At 34.5% G+C, this 13549-nt stretch overlaps 1 protein-coding gene across 9 annotated transcripts in view; it reads left to right on the forward strand.

Moving 5' to 3' along the window:
* LOC594527 (inositol 1,4,5-trisphosphate receptor) overlaps window positions 1-13549 on the forward strand; it is a 108209-nt gene that overhangs the window by 14433 nt on the left and 80227 nt on the right. For all 9 annotated transcript variants that reach the window (XM_030972394.1, XM_030972395.1, XM_030972396.1 and 6 more), the window contains exons 5-6: window positions 404-562; window positions 1301-1399. In XM_030972394.1, coding sequence (XP_030828254.1) covers window positions 404-562; window positions 1301-1399 — 258 coding nt within the window. The remainder of the gene's footprint in view (window positions 1-403; window positions 563-1300; window positions 1400-13549) is intronic.

The following is a 13549-nucleotide window of genomic DNA, read 5'->3' on the forward strand; positions in this document are numbered from 1 at the left end:
GTCATCTGCTACAGTGTATGTTAATTCTTAAATCAGATCGGAACTGCAACAGCTCAGTACCGTGATTCAAGATTTTGTAGAATGACAATTTTACAAACCCCGACCACACAAGAATTTTACAAACCCTGACCACACAAGAAAGAATTTAAGCAAACATATTATGGATACTTTACGGTTCTGGTTTTACAGTATATATATATTGGGTATATATTTTAACAGTATGTATACTATATATCCCTAATGATGAATATGATAATGTAAATGAGATTGCTCTGAAATATCTTTTTTCTTTGTAAACCAACCCCTTCAGACACAGCTTCTCTTCAAACTTTTTCTACCAATAAATGATTTGTATTTTTAAATTTTTTTAATAGAAGATGATTTGTGTTATTTCATTGAACAGTTACTCCATTTAAAGAGCAATAAGTTCCTGACAGTCAACAAACGTTTGCCAGCTCTCCTGGAGAAGAATGCAATGAGGGTGACTCTTGACGCCAACGGTAACGAGGGATCATGGCTGTACATTGTGCCTTTCTACAAGCTCAGATCACAGGGAGACAATGTAAGTGGTTTTATATTCCTTTGGTGTAGCACTTGACCAGTTGTATGTATGGGTATGCAAGGATGAACTGACTAGATTTTGGGTGAGAAAGGGCAAAGGTCAAAGGTCTCAGGGTCATAAATGTGTTTAAAAATACCAGAAAATAAATCGTTACCGATATATATCCAGAACCATTGAACAGATTTTTACCAAACTTGGATGGTATGTGTATGAGAATCTAAGGATGAACTAAATGTATTTTGGGTAGCAGATGTCAAAGGGCAAAGGTCACAGGGTCATGAAAGTGTTTTAAAATACCAGAAAAATTACTGCAGTGACTTGCAAATTATTGAAGCAATTAAAACTTGGATGAAGTATTCATTCATTCTTTTGAAATTTCACAGTGCTTATCGTAATAAGCTTCTGCTGAAATTTGTGGATGTGAGAATTGCACAGAGGGCAGAGGCATAATTGTTGACTGCGCGCTGACAAATAGATGAAAATTACTTATGGTATTGCATTATAATGTCTCTGTTGAAATTGATTATAAAAAGCATTTAATTCATGTTAGATTTCGTTTTCCTCTCTGGCCTTTTTATGTTGTCCTTACTGATTTCCTATCATCCTTGTGCCTGTCTCTCTTCCTCTCTCTCTCTCTCTCTCTCTCTCTCTCTCTCTCTCACACACACACACAGCAATGTTTTCTATCATTCTTCCTGTCGGCTATAATCACCTTCCTTTGTGTTTTATCATCCATAGGTTGTGGTTGGTGACAAGGTAGTCTTGAATCCAGTCAACGCAGGGCAGCCTCTACATGCAAGCAACTATGACCTGGTGGATAATGCAGGCTGCAAAGAGGTAAGGGAGCTGGTCAGAAGACTAATATTCTATAATTAGGGCTTTGCAAACTATACTTCCTTCAGTAGTCTTCATTCATTACATATACATTATATGTATGTGTGAATGTCTTCATGTACTCTATATGCTTCAGTTTCATTCCTAGAAGTCGCTCTGTATCTGAGATGGATATGTCATCTTAGTATGTATCGCTCTGTATGTAATTTCAGATTCTTGGAGATTTCCACCATCGGATAGAGTCACCATCGGATCGACAGAGTACTCTGTAATTTTATGCTTCATATTTATTAGTGGCTTCAAGTATAATTGATTTCCTCGTTGGAGAAGCATGTATCTTTTTTGGAACAAGACTTTAAAAAAAAAAATCATATAAAATGATCCTATTCAAAAATTGTGAAAGAAACGGTGTGGAATCGATCAATAAAGGTTGATCCTCTAGCATATAAGTATTGGTGTGTATTGCAAGGTTTTGGAATCATCAAAATGATAAGAAATTTGGCCCAGTCTTGGTAAATTTACAAGCATTGTACTGTATATGGGACTACACGAACATGTGGCATGAACATCCGTCCCAAATTTGTATGCTGTTACATACCATATTTGGAATATTAAGTCATATGAAGAGCTATGCTTTTCAGGGAACATTTTTTTTTTCACTGATGTTCTTCCACACTTGCATACAATAACAATGATAATGCTCACAAATTATTTTTCCCAGAACTCAATCTTCTCTTTAACTTATGGAACTGCACTTTTACCATAAGATGTGCAATTGAATCCACTGGAGAGAGATCTGATTTTGATTACAAAATTAAAAGAAGACAAAAGATTGTGTTGATTACAACCTTGTAATTTTAATTATTTTTGCTTCTCACTTGCGTATTAAGTGCTATTTGCTCTTGATATACACGGTAGTAGACTGCCTAAGGCAAACCTCCATGCTGCAGAAATTAAAAAGGGCATACCTGGAAATCTGTTTCTTAAAACACATAGATCACAAGTACCCTTAGAGATCTTGGTTGCGTGCAGCAATATTTTTTCCAACATGTGATGAATTCATAACAGTTGTTATTTATTTATTTTTTTATTTTTTTACTTGATTTGGGTTTTGAGGTGGTCTACCACATTTTTTATAAATTTAGGCTTTACTTGATATTTTGTTGTTGTTGTGGCATTCTGATTTCAGTAAATACTATTTCCAACCAACCTGAAGAATCTCTTCATTCTTCAACCAACAGACTGAAGAAAGATTTAGGAATATCTTGCCTTCTATTGTCTGCATATAAAATCTAAGCACTCTATTGAATGAATGAATGTGGGATACCAACAAATATCATTCAAATGCTCTTGCAATGAATTTAGTTAAAGTGATATTATACAAATTATGAGATTTGCCATATCCTTTCAACATGCAACAGTTTAAGTAGAACATGCTTATTGTATAGAGACGAGCTGTATTCAAGGTGCCACAGAGTCTCCACTTCAAAGGAGTACTCAGCATTTATTCAAGATTTTAATGGAGGAGAAAATGTGAAGTGTCCATATGTAAAGTATAAGTAGTATTCAGAGGGGTAGTCATTAAGTATATAATCATAAAGGAAAAGATTTTGATGAGAGAAAATGTGAAATGTGTTGTTTACAAAGTAGGATTCTAAAGTAGATCATCTTGTGTAGAAAATTGAACGTAGAAATGGTTGATGTAGAAACCAATGCGGTCACAGACAATGACCAAAGTCACAAAAATAAAGTCATATATACAAAAAGAATGTCATGAATATAGAAAATAATACTCATCAAAAGAAGAGATGTTCTAGAGGTCTATAGAAGTTAAGGAAAATCTAGTTCATTTACTCCCTTGACTCCTCAATTGAACACCTGAATTAACCCCTTGATTACTGAATTCTCCTATAACACTGTATTCCCATAGGCAGCGAGTTAATACTTAAAGGTAAAGACCAGTATTGGAAACGCCCCAATTTCAAAAAATGCAATGGAAGCTCTCATTACCAATCATGTTAAAGAATATGTTTTGACTAATACATGATGATTATAAAATTTGCCGGGAAACCGCCGACTAATTCATATATTTGGTAAATTTGTTTCTCTCATGGTCTGTGAGAGATATAGGGTAGTCCCATATACATCTTTCTGTGTATAGTGCTTGTAACTTTGCGAAGAATGGGCCAAATTTCTTATCATTTTGATGATTCCAGAACCTTACAGATGCTAGATGCTAGATGATCAACCTTTTATGATCGATTCCACAACGTTTCTTTCACAATGCAATCGCATGACCATAACTGTTCTTTACCTTTAATAACAGTTTGAATAGCACTTGGAAACGTCCCCAATGCCTTGCCCACACACAACCTACTCCTTGCCAAGAAAGGAGGCAAGTGGGTATTGATTTGTCAATTAGCGATGATACATGTAAACGGACCGCCTAAATCAAGCCCCAAAATGGGAATACTAATGATAAATCTCCTCCCAACACACCATTGTCAACAAACTACATATGTAGATTCACATTGTTTTTGATGGGAAACGCCTCGGGTTTGATGATCCTTTGTATTGAAAATTCAAGCATTAATCAACAAATATCTATCATAACAAACCATGACAAGGAATAGGCTGCATTTATGACATACAAACCCCTTCATGGCAAGGATTTAAATCAGCTTAGGGACTGACCATCTTTTTAACACCTACGCATCATGTCTCTAATGGTACATTAATGTAAATTAGGACTGCTAATTGTCATAGACTCACCATTAGTTAAACAAGCCAGCTGTGTCTTTATAACGTCATGTTTTCTTTGCCAGCAAACTCTTTAAACTAAGATTCCAATCTTTGGATTTGAGATTCATAAGACTGAGCAAAATTGTTAGGAACATCAAAACATTTGTCACTTGTGGAAATACATGTATGAACTTGTATAATATTGGAAATAAAGATATGATATTTGATAAAATCTCACCCTGGTTTTGGCTGGAAAGATTGCAATGAAATGTTTGATACGATGAGTTTGTTGAACAAGATGAAGATCAATTTAGCCCTAGCATTTTTGCAAAGCATTGATGCAAGCACCATATCTACAATCATTGTAGACAAGATTATTTTAAAGACTCAAATTAATAAATCTTTCTTTTAGCTCTTTTGAATTTGGCAATACTGATATTTTATCAGTAACCAATGTTCTAAACATCAAACAAAATATGAAGTGTTAAAGTTAGAATTAATATGGCCCGATAATCTGATAATTGTTATCAAGAGAATCAGCGATTCTGTATTTCCATAGTAACTACATAAACATGAATTTTCCTTTTTACATTTCAAACCATTACAAAAAAAGAGAAAAACTATGATAATAATATTTATGATTAAAAAAATACTACTGGCAATTCAAATTTTGCCTTTCATGTCTACCTGTGCAATCTTCAAGTTCTAAATAGAAATGCCATAGTTCATTTTAAAATACTAAAAGCTGAGATAACTCAGGTAGATGATATATTTGGGAAATGTGTGTTATACCATGATGACATTGTATTCAACATCAAACACTGTTATTTTAGTTTTGTTATAGAAGATAGAGATGTCTGTTTCTAGATCAAACCAAGATTCATTGAATTGGTATTCAGTGAGTTAACCATAGATGACTGTATGCCTAAGGGACACGATGGGGAGGGGGCGTATCAAGAACTGCCATTACGAGAAGCTCCCTCGTGCTTTCTACCCAGCTTGATGAGATAATTAAGACCTTCTAGACTACTATAGGCTCGTTCAGACATAAGGTGACACCGATGGCTCGTAACAAAAACTTGGAACAGCAAAGCATAGTGATATTAAACAGTAGTATATAAGAGAGTACATCTTGAGACCATTGCTGTTTGCTGATATACTGTTTGTTTCTTATTTTAATCTCCAATTTTGCCTTTTGCCATAAAAATTATGTTGTGCTGTAGTATATACTTTCTTTAAAGGTAGCTAACGTGCCTTGTCTGAATGACAGAGCTACATGAAGGCTCTGCTCAACACCTTTATGGAAATTGAGTTTTGTGCCAAAACTGTGCCTGCAGACTACATTGCACTTGTAGCTCATATGATGAACTCACTAACACCCACTTCCATTATCAAAAATCTGAAGTAATTTTTTTTCCCACCGATGGTATGTTTTTGATGCACTTTTCTGATCTTATCCTGAGAAATTTGCATTAATATCTTGTCTGCTGAGAGCCAGAAGCCTTTTTGCTTTCAGAAGGACATTGACTTTAACTTTAATACATAGTTAATGGCTCTCAACAGAGATGCAATCACTATGAATATGACTGACAAAGAAAGCGGACAAAATATACAGTTCCTCAGGTAGACAAAGGAACATTCCTTCACTGCTATTATGTAAAAATGTGTGGAACAGGTGTCACATGCATATTCACCTTTTTACATAATAGCAGTGAAGGGATGTTCGTTTGTCTACCTGAGGAACTGTATATTTTGTCCGCTTTCTTTGTCCATCATATTCATAGTGAATGCAGTGCAACTCACTTTCATAATGACACCATCATGTTTTGTAATGCCTTTCAAATATGAATTTTTGAAATGAAAATTTGCTACTTCCAAGAAAATCATGCATATCAAGAAGACAAAGGATTTCATTACAAAAAGCAGTAAACAGAAACATGCAAGCATTACACAAGACCATACGCTTTGAAACTGGATAATCCTCTAGACGGATGGGAATTAAGCCTCTGGGATTGATGTCTTGTAGATGAAGAAGGGTGCATGTAGATGCATGCATTAGCTTCATGCAATAGAACCATCCTTTGTTCTATAACCACTAGGATTAATTTAGTTAATTGAGAGCGGCATTCATGGCCAGAGGGTTGTATTTAATTAGATAGTGTTATTCCCCAGCACGTGTATCTCATAGGAGTTGAACACGACAAAAGCTATGTTTAAAGGCCCACTACACTACTTGTAGCTACTTGCGCCCTCTATATAACAAACCATGCCTAATCGGTGACCATTCGTCCCCCATAATCCTCTTTTTCTTATGTTAACTGAGAGCTGAGTTGATGAGATAACCACCTGTTCAGTGACCTTGCAGGGCAGTCTTATCTCTCCTGTAAACTATGGCAGATACGCTTTAAACGATAGACCATAACTTTAAGCTCGTAGATTTAAACTGGGAGGTTAATTATCTTGTCGTAAAATTAATCTTCGGTTTCATAACTCAAAATTTACTCAAGGTTTTAAACCATGAACCAATTTATTGTTGGCGCGAAAAATATGAGCAGTTTGTGATCCTCACTTGAAGATATGCCATGCAGATATTTAACTTCAAGGTTTTGCCAGCTTGTAGTTATAAATGTCTGCATGCCTAGATTGTATGTTAAAACTTCAAACACACATTGTTTTGGTTCCTTGTGAACCTGCGTTTTTTAAAAGAGGTTTCACAAACTCAAGATTTAAAACAAGAACAGTTTCGTGTGAACATAGCTGTGAAAGTAAATGAACCTAATTCCTTTTTCAGTCTGCTGATATGCCTTCTTCTTTCTGTTTCATTGTCATCATTACCTTTTTTTGTTCTTCTTTGCTTTCTTTCCTTCTTTCTTTCTTTCTTTCCTTCTTTCTTTCTTTCTTTCTTTCTCTTTCCCCTCTCTCTTTACTTTCCCTCATCTCTCCTCCTTTCTAGCAAGTCCCCCCTCTCTCTCTTCTCAATCCCTTTTTTGGGGTCTCATAATTTAAGCATTGTCATTTATTCCAATTTTCTTCTTGACATATGTTTTGCTTGAATTTTACACATACGGTACGTGTACTTGTATAAGGCCTTTTAGTAGTTTCCTTGCCGTAGATTTAAAATAATGGTTAATTCCTTGTATAGACTTTGAATGCATGACGAAGGAGATAGGACGTTAGCTGTCTTCTCTATATTCTCACTCTAAAACTTCTAAGCCTCTTGATATTTGTTTACATGTGTATCCAATGGTGATGAATTATGGATGAGAAGGAATAATCCTGAGCAGTAATGTATCGGCTCCCTCAATCTCCATGAATCCTACTCCAATCCTGGTTAGATGAGAGACGTCATTTGAAAGGATTTCCATTACAAATCATGATCATGTTAATCTGGAATGATAAAGTTTTAAGACATCATTGAAAGTTTGAACTTGCCTAGTATAGTGAAATATCCTACAATCTTGGTTGACTTTATGAGATGGACAAATAATTTATTATGCATGCCGGTACCTGTAAATCATGAATAACTATATTCTTTAAAACAAAAAATCTATATTGCGGAACAATATCATGTCAGGTTGACCCCTTGGACAACCCCCCCCCCCCCATCTTGATGAATATTCAAAGGAAAAACTGTCTCCTACCAACTTACTTCATCTTTGTGAAATGGTTTCCTGAACAACTACCTGCATATTGCAACCAGAGAAAAAGACAACTTCCTCGTAGGACAAATAACACCTAGGACAATCACCCCAGGATAGTCACCCCAGGATAATTACCCCTAGGATAATTACCCCTGGATCTGTGGACAAGATACCCTTCTTATACTCTTTTCTAACTGCACTGATATTCATCGGATGCATCCGGACGCATCCGATGAAATGGCCAGTTAGAAAGCAACAGAGGAGAAAAAGGCGATTAAATAGCCGATGAAAAGAAGAGAAATAGGCGATTAAATTCTCCTGCTCATTCTTTCGGTGTGACATCGATGAAACGGCCAGTTAGAAAGCGTCTTGGAAAAAAGGTGATTAAAACAGCGATTAAAATGGTCAAAGGTCGCAGTGTACGCGCGCTTTATCGTAACCAGCTGTGTTTGTTGACTTATGGTTGAACATGCTGCATGCTAGCTAGATGGAGCGCGGGCTTAATAATTACGCAATAATTCTTCACTTCCGTCACAGCGAGTGAATTTCACCGGCAGTTAGAAAGCAACAGGGAGAAAACTGCAGTTTCACCTTTGGTTACATAAGGAAAATTCAATCGGTATTTTCATCGGTGTAACTCCGATAGAAGCCAGTTAGAAAGCAGTATTATTTTGTCATGGTATCTTTTTTTTGTCCGTAAGGGGAGTCGTTTACTCAGGGAGGGTAGGATAAGTTTTTACCTGGTTATTTACACTTTTTTATTTAAATACTATCCGCTTGATAAAGACTTAGCCATTAAGAGTTTTCATTGGTGATCATGATCATTTTAATCCGCAAAGGGTGTTAAAAACAGTTGACAGCTTTGTATAAGGACTCAATTAACTTGTTGACATTTCTACAACCTTACTCAAGTTTTAATGATGAACATATTATTTTGATGCATGACTTTAACTCATTTACATGCAAACCACAAATTCATCAATTTGACACCTAAAGGTGTTTACATTGATGTAATCTTGACACCTTCAATGCAAATTTGATTAAAAAGTGAAATAATTACATCCAGCAATGAGGCCATATTAGGATGATCAAGATGTGTTCAAAACATGTATACATCCCATGAATATAATCTCATTTTCTCTTCACAAGAACTAATAATCAGTTGAAAGAGTGACCTACAACATTGGCAAACACAACATTTAGAGACCAAAAGAAAGAAGTTATCAGCATTATGATATAATTCTGTCACACCAAATCTTTTTGCTCTTGCACACACGCTCTCAACCATCTGATTACTAGTCGTGAAATTCAGAGTGGAAATTGGTAATGACGTGGTTGATTAAGAACTCTAGGAAACCACTTTTCCTGTTCTTGAACCCTTCCTTAACTCCGTCCAATTCTTTATACATATCCTTATATACATGTAATCACTTTCCGTAAGTCGTACCTTTTAAGATTTCATATTTCTAGACGGTTTCTTTTTCTCAATAGATTTGATATGAGATGGATATATTCATTACAGGAATTAACATTTAAATAGCTACATGTAGCTGTGGTTTTCAGGAGATACATGTATAGGCTTATTTGTCAAGGAAAAGGGTCAATCATTTCCAGGTTTAGACAGTAAGAAATATCAAATTTTGTGCATATACATTATACATTGGCTTTAATAGGATATGTGAAAGTTGATACACCACAGATACATGTAAATGTTATAATGTGTGCATTATCTCAAGTATAAATCAGATTTATGGGAATATGAAATGTCACAAAGGGGTGGGGCCAAATGGTGTTTTATTTAAAGCAAAAGTATCAGGATAATGCTGCTTATTCCTGTTAAGTTTTCATGTGTCTAGGCAGTTTCTATGATTTCATATATTACCAATTCCTAAGGAAGACTCTCAAAAGATAATATCCATGTTAGAGCACTGTGTTTAATGATTGATTAACTTGAAAGAATCATGAATCTGGATGAATGGAAAGACATCCTGTTTGAAATGGATATCATAGTGATATATATGCCAAGACGTGACCATATGCTCTTTCTCTGGAAACAGGATATATTTAGTTTAGTTTTTATTTGATTTGATTTGAAGTGGTTTTATTGATCAAAAAGCATACATTCAAAATAGCAGCCAAAGGCTGAAAGAAATTGAATTCGCAAAATATTAAAAATAACATTGAAATACAATACACTGGAAGTTTGTTAAATAAAACACTGTAATCAGCACCGTAATATACATATCAGAAACAACATTGAATAAATGAAATTCAAGGAAATGGAAAGAACAGATGAGATAAAGCTTGAAATAGAAGAAGAGGGAGAAAATGCATGCTTGGATAAACATTGACATTTACATCTACAGTAACATCATAATTTCAACCAATGATGAGAGATACTACTCTGCAGAGTCTATCGAATCAAAAGAAACTGTGTGTACAATGACTTTGAAGGTGTTTCCAATTGAATACCTGATCAAGTAAGGCTTACAGGTTGGATGCATCATGTTTAATATTTTTAAATGTTCAAATTTCTATTAATAGAGTTTTATCATTCTTAAATCTTAGGAAGAGGTAGACTTGTTGTTTACTATTGAATACAATATGAACTACAGGGCGGACTTAACGTCTTGAGATATATAATTTTTTGAGTATCGCCGGATTAAATTTGTGTTAAGGTTGAAATAATGCTTCAACCAAATTATTCTAGAGCTTTTGAGAACAAGAAGTATAGGCCTCCAGTTCGCTGTTCCAAAAAGGAAAAATGTTAAAACTCTTGTGTATGACATCAGATAATGAAAACACCGCTCTTGCTGAATCTTCCTTCCATGTCCATGGTAACCGTCATACCATTGGTGATGACAGGTTCTTGGCAGGTCCTTATGATGTGCCCTTGGCATTGTGTGTAGGAGTAAATTGATACCTCAGAGCTGTGACTTGTGAGGAAGTTGGATCTGATGGGTTGGAGGAAGCCCCATTCCCAGCTTGGACAAAGGAATCGAAGGATCGAAAGATCGAAGGATACTCAAGATAGAGCTCTTAATCTGCCTCCATCTCTATGATATCTGATGGTTGGATGGACTGGTTTGTTTTTAAAGGAAGGAACTTATGCCTCAGTATTTGCGTATTTGGCTTGCGTATTGCTGCATATTTATGGCAAGCCGTTTTAACATTTATTCTTATTTCTTGATATCAAGAAATAAATTCTTGATTTTAAGAGTTACAACAGAAAAACATTTCTTGATATCAAGAATTCATTTCTTGATATAAAAAAATAGGAATAAATGTTAAAACGGCTTGCCATAAATACGCAGCAAATACGCAAGCCAAATGCGCAAAGGTGTGACTGAGGCATTAAGGGGAAGGAAGAGAAGCAATATCAAATATCAAGTGCTAATCAATGTAATTGATTGTAATTTTGCACTATATTTAAGTACCGGTACTCGCTAATACATTTGTATCCATCACTTAAAGCCCTATTCAGTATTTCAAACATTTTTAGACATGAAAAGATAAACCGTGTTGAGAAAAAAAATGTTGAGGCAAAATAACATTATATGTGCATATGAAGAGCAAGTGAGTGTAAGAATAATGACTTTTCACAATGAAGTTCCCATCTTTAATTTAGTAAATGTACCAATTTTTGATATCAAGTACACTTGTCTCGTCTTATTTTGAGTTTTTTTTTTTTTTTACTGTGTCATGTCTGAACAAGGCTTCAGTGAATTAAAGTTTAAAAAAAAAAGAAAATCAGTTTTCAGACCACAGTTTGCTTAGAGCAAAGGTACATGTATATCTTCATGAAATGGATGCGACCTTATAAATCTTTAAATAGTTTTTAAATGACCTAAAGAACAGCATGATATATTCCAAGGAAACAATTTCAATCATGTACGGTCATAACCCATAAATAACCACTCAGCAGGGAGTCAGCAGATTAGCTCAGACAACAGTATATTTGTGACAAATCAATTGATATATCGTGAACTCTGAATTCATATTCATATTACACATACGTCGTCGTACAAAAAAACGTATAAAGAAACGTCATATATTTTGAAAAAACATATAAAGAAACGTCATATAATTAAAAAACGTATAAAGAAACGTCATATAATTACAAAACGTATAAAGAAACGTCATATAATTACAAAACGTATAAAGAAACGTCATATAATTACAAAACGTATAAAGAAACGTCATATAATTACAAAACGTATAAAGAAACGTCATATAATTACAAAACGTATAAAGAAACGTCATATAATTACAAAACGTATAAAGAAACGTCATATAATTACAAAACGTATAAAGAAACGTCATATAATTACAAAACGTATAAAGAAACGTCATATAATTACAAAACGTATAAAGAAACGTCATATAATTAAAAAACGTATAAAGAAACGTCATATAATTACAAAACGTATAAAGAAACGTCATATTATTACAAAACGTATAAAGAAACGTCATATAATTACAAAACGTATAAAGAAACGTCATATAATTACAAAGCGTATAAAGAAACGTCATATAATTACAAAAAACATATACCGGTGAAGAAATGTCATATAATAAATGAAACGTATAAAGAAAGCTCATATGATCAAATGGTACATAGTGAGACAGAAGAGACCAGTGAACATCAATTTGTCCTGTCTTCTGGCTGTGAAGAGGTCCCCCCCCCCCCATCCCCACCCCCATCCCCACCCCCATCCCCACCTCCATCCCCACCTCAATAATGAATCATCGTGCACCACGGGAGCCCAAACTTGTAGAAATTTGAGTGATATCAGACCCTCTGGCATTTCTTCAGAAATGTTTTGGATGTTTTGGTATTTCTAAAGACCTTACGGCGTGAAAAATCAAAGCGCAATCAAAGATTGAATGATTTTATTCCTGCTTGTGATTGATTGTCAAATTCTTATTATTTCTTTTTCGGCAGAATAAAGTTTCTCCTCTCACCAGTGATTGAGGACATAAATATATCAAAGGATTCAAATCAGTAGAGTTATCTTAGGTTTCAGGATATAGCAAAATGTTATTTGTATTTAATGGATCTGAAGTCATGGGCCATAAAATTGTTTTCTCATTTGAATTGTTACAAGACTTCAAGACTATACAGTTGAATTGTTACATACAAGAGCCAACTTTTATTATTTTAGGTTTGTATTATCATATACATTGTAGCCTATCAAAATGTTGTTCTTGTTATCTTTTTAATGTTCTCAAGTCTTTGTCTTTATTTATTTTTCATTTTTACGTGTAATTGATATAGGGGAATAATGATCAGCTCTTACTGAGTATTATGAATTTTTACAGAGCATTATTGACATAAAATGAGTCTTGAAATGATGAAATGGGTGATGTTATTACCTTTATATCTCTGACAGCAGCATTGTGAGTTTGCGCTATTGTGAAAAACACAATTATGTATACTGTTCGAGGGAAAATGTCTGCGTATAGATGACATAATCATATTCTCTGTCTTGGATTATAGTATACACTATTGACAGCGAGCGTGACACTTTTTGATAGAAAACTAATCTAGGAATTATTTCAGATCCCCCATACTCGACGCCTTAATCTCATTCATAAGCTGTCAGATTCGTACACAATTGGCATGCTACGTGTACATGTACATGTAGTTGTACCATACAACAACAGAGAAGAAAATTCTAAAAATCTTAGATATAGGTTTTTGTATTTATACAGCAATCCTCATTTTTCTACAAAAAAGAAATGAATGCAGTTTTGGATGAAGGATTTT

Source organism: Strongylocentrotus purpuratus, unplaced genomic scaffold (genome assembly GCF_000002235.5).
Source record: "Strongylocentrotus purpuratus isolate Spur 01 unplaced genomic scaffold, Spur_5.0 spur5_scaffold_6, whole genome shotgun sequence".
In the NCBI taxonomy this organism is placed as follows: Eukaryota; Metazoa; Echinodermata; class Echinoidea; order Camarodonta; family Strongylocentrotidae; genus Strongylocentrotus; species Strongylocentrotus purpuratus.